Genomic DNA, 2,495 nt, shown 5'->3' on the forward strand with positions numbered 1-2,495 from the left:
CTGTTGTTGGTGTTGCTGTTGCTGTTGTTGTCGTTGTTGGTTTCAGGGTTGTTGCTGTCATTGTTGTTGTTACAGGAGGGCTCAGGGCTGTTGTTGGTGGTGGTGTTGTTGTTGTTGTTGTTGTTGTTGTTGCAGGAGGGCTCGGGCTCTTGTTGTTGTTGCTGTTGTTGTTGTTGGTTTCAGGGTTGTTGTTGTTGTCATTGTTGTTGTTGTTGTTGTTGTTCAGGGTTGTTGTTGTTGTTGTTGTTCAGGGTTGTTGTTGTTGTTGTTGCAGGAGGGCTCGGGCTGTTGTTGTTGTTGCTGTTGTTGTTGTTGGTTTCAGGGTTGTTGTTGTCGTTGTTGTTGTTGTTGTTGTTGTTGTCGTTGTCGTTGTTGTTGCAGGAGAGCTCAGGGCTGTTGTTGGTGTTGTTGGTGTTGTTGTTGTCGTTGTTGTTATTCAGGGTTGTTGCTGTCATTGTTGTTGTTACAGGAGGGCTCGGGCTGTTGTTGCTGTTGTCGTTGTTGTTCAGGGTTGTTGTTGTTGTCGTTGTTGCAGGAGGGCTCGGGCTGTTGTTGTTGTCATTGTTGTCGTTGTTGTTGTTGTTACAGGAGGGCTCAAGGCTGTTGTTGTTGTTGTTGTTGTTGTTGTCGTTGTCGTTGTTGTTGCAGGAGAGCTCAGGGCTGTTGTTGTTGTTGTTGTTGTTGTTGTTGGTTTCAGGGTTGTTGTTGTTGTTGTCGTTGTTGTCGTTGTCGTTGTTGTTGCAGGAGAGCTCAGGGCTGTTGTTTCTGGGTTTGGCGGTGGATGAGCCACAGTCGGACAAGGGATGGGAAACGGGGACGGGCAAGGGGGGGGTGGGAACAACCGGAGGGTGCAGTGACACCCTCATCCTATAGGGGTGTGTATATACAGCCTCATCCTATGGATCTGTGTGTGTGTACAGCCTCATCCTATAGATCTGTGTGTGTGTACAGCCTCATCCTATAGGGGTGTGTGTATATACATCCTCATCCTATAGATCTGTGTGTGTACATCCTCATCCTATAGATCTGTGTGTGTGTGTACAGCCTCATCCTATAGATCTGTGTGTGTGTACAGCCTCATCCTATAGNAATTCCGCCTGTAGCCTACAACATTTCCCGTAGAATTCCCAAAAAAAAGTGGGATTTTCCCAGGGTTTTCCGGGATAACGAGGGCAGAGGGGAAAGCCGGGATCCAACGGGAACGTCTGGCACGGTGTAACAATAAAAACAAACACAACAACAGTCGGACGCGGCACCTGCTGCCGACTACAGCCGCTCATCCGTGAGCCCTGGGGAAAAACAACAACCCCGAGAACAATAAAATTTCCCTTCCCGGTGTTTTTTTTGGGATCCAAACCAGAAATTCGGGATAAAGGGGAGAAGTCTCCGGTTGAATTTCCCTGGTTGAGGTGTTGGAAAGGAAAAAGTGATGGAAAAACAGGGGTTGTTAAATCGTTGTCGGTTGTTGCCGGGTGTTGTTGGTTGTCGCCTGTTGGTGCCGGTTTCTCGGGAGGTTTCAGGGTTGTCGCCGGTTGTTCAGGAGGTTTCAGGGTTGTCACCGGTTCTTCAGGCGGTTTCAGGGTTGTTGTCGGTTGTTTGGGAGGTTTCAGGCGTGTCACTGGTTCTTCAGGCGGTTTCAGGGTTGTTGTTGTTGTCGGTTGTTTGGGAGGTTTCAGGGTTGTTGTTGCTGTTGTTGTTGTTGTCGTTGTTGTTGTTGCTGTTGGTTTCAGGGTTGTTGTCGTTGCTGTCGTTGTTGTTGTTGTTGCTGTTGTTGTCATTGTCGGTGTTGTTGGTGTTGTTGTTCAGGGTCGTTGTTGTTGTTGGTTACTGTTGTCGGTTGCTGCTGTTGCTGTGGGAGGAGCAGGAGGGCTCGGGCTGTTCTTGTTGCTGTTCAGGGTTGTTGTTGCTGTCGTTGTTGTTGTCATGGGAGCAGCAGGAGGGCTTGGGCTGTTGTTGTTGCTGTTGTCGGTTGTTGTTGTTGGTTTCAGGGTTGCTGTTGTCGTTGTTGTTGCAGGAGGGCTCGGGCTGTTGGTGTTGTTGTCGTTGTTGTTGTTCAGGGTTGTTGTTGTTGTCGTTGTTGTTGTTGCAGGAGGGCTCAGGGCTGTTGTTGGTGGTGTTGGTGTTGTTGTCGTTGTTGGTTTCAGGGTTGTTGCTGTCATTGTTGTTGTTACAGGAGGGCTCGGGCTGTTGTTGTTGCTGTTGTTGTTGTTGTTCAGGGTTGTTGTTGTCGTTGTTGCAGGAGGGCTCGGGCTGTTGTTGTTGTCATTTTTGTCGTTGTTGTTGTTCAGGGTTGTCGTTGTTGTTGTTGTTGTTGCAGGAGAGCTCAGGGCTGTTGTTGTTGTTGTTGCTGTTGTTGTTGTTGTTGGTTTCAGGGTTGTTGTTGTTGTTGTTGTTGTCGTTGTTGTCGTTGTTGTTGCAGGAGAGCTCAGGGCTGTTGTTTCTGGGTTTGGCGGTGGATGAGCCACAGTCGGACAAGGGATGGGAAACGGGGACGG

The 2,495-nt window shown here is 48.8% G+C and overlaps 1 protein-coding gene across 1 annotated transcript; it reads right to left on the minus strand.

Annotated features, from left to right (window-relative positions):
* Nucleotides 1–272: 272 nt before the first annotated feature.
* On the minus strand, nt 273–1,778 carry LOC107199508 (probable serine/threonine-protein kinase DDB_G0272254; the record flags this gene model as incomplete). The annotated part of the gene is made up of 2 exons (XM_015616828.1): nt 1,198–1,778; nt 273–660 (listed from the first exon to the last, which is right to left on the minus strand). Coding segments are annotated over exons 1-2 (969 nt in total), but the record flags the coding sequence as incomplete, so codon positions are not given.
* Nucleotides 1,779–2,495: the final 717 nt, after the last annotated feature.

This window comes from Parus major, unplaced genomic scaffold (genome assembly GCF_001522545.3).
Source record: "Parus major isolate Abel unplaced genomic scaffold, Parus_major1.1 Scaffold853, whole genome shotgun sequence".
In the NCBI taxonomy this organism is placed as follows: Eukaryota; Metazoa; Chordata; class Aves; order Passeriformes; family Paridae; genus Parus; species Parus major.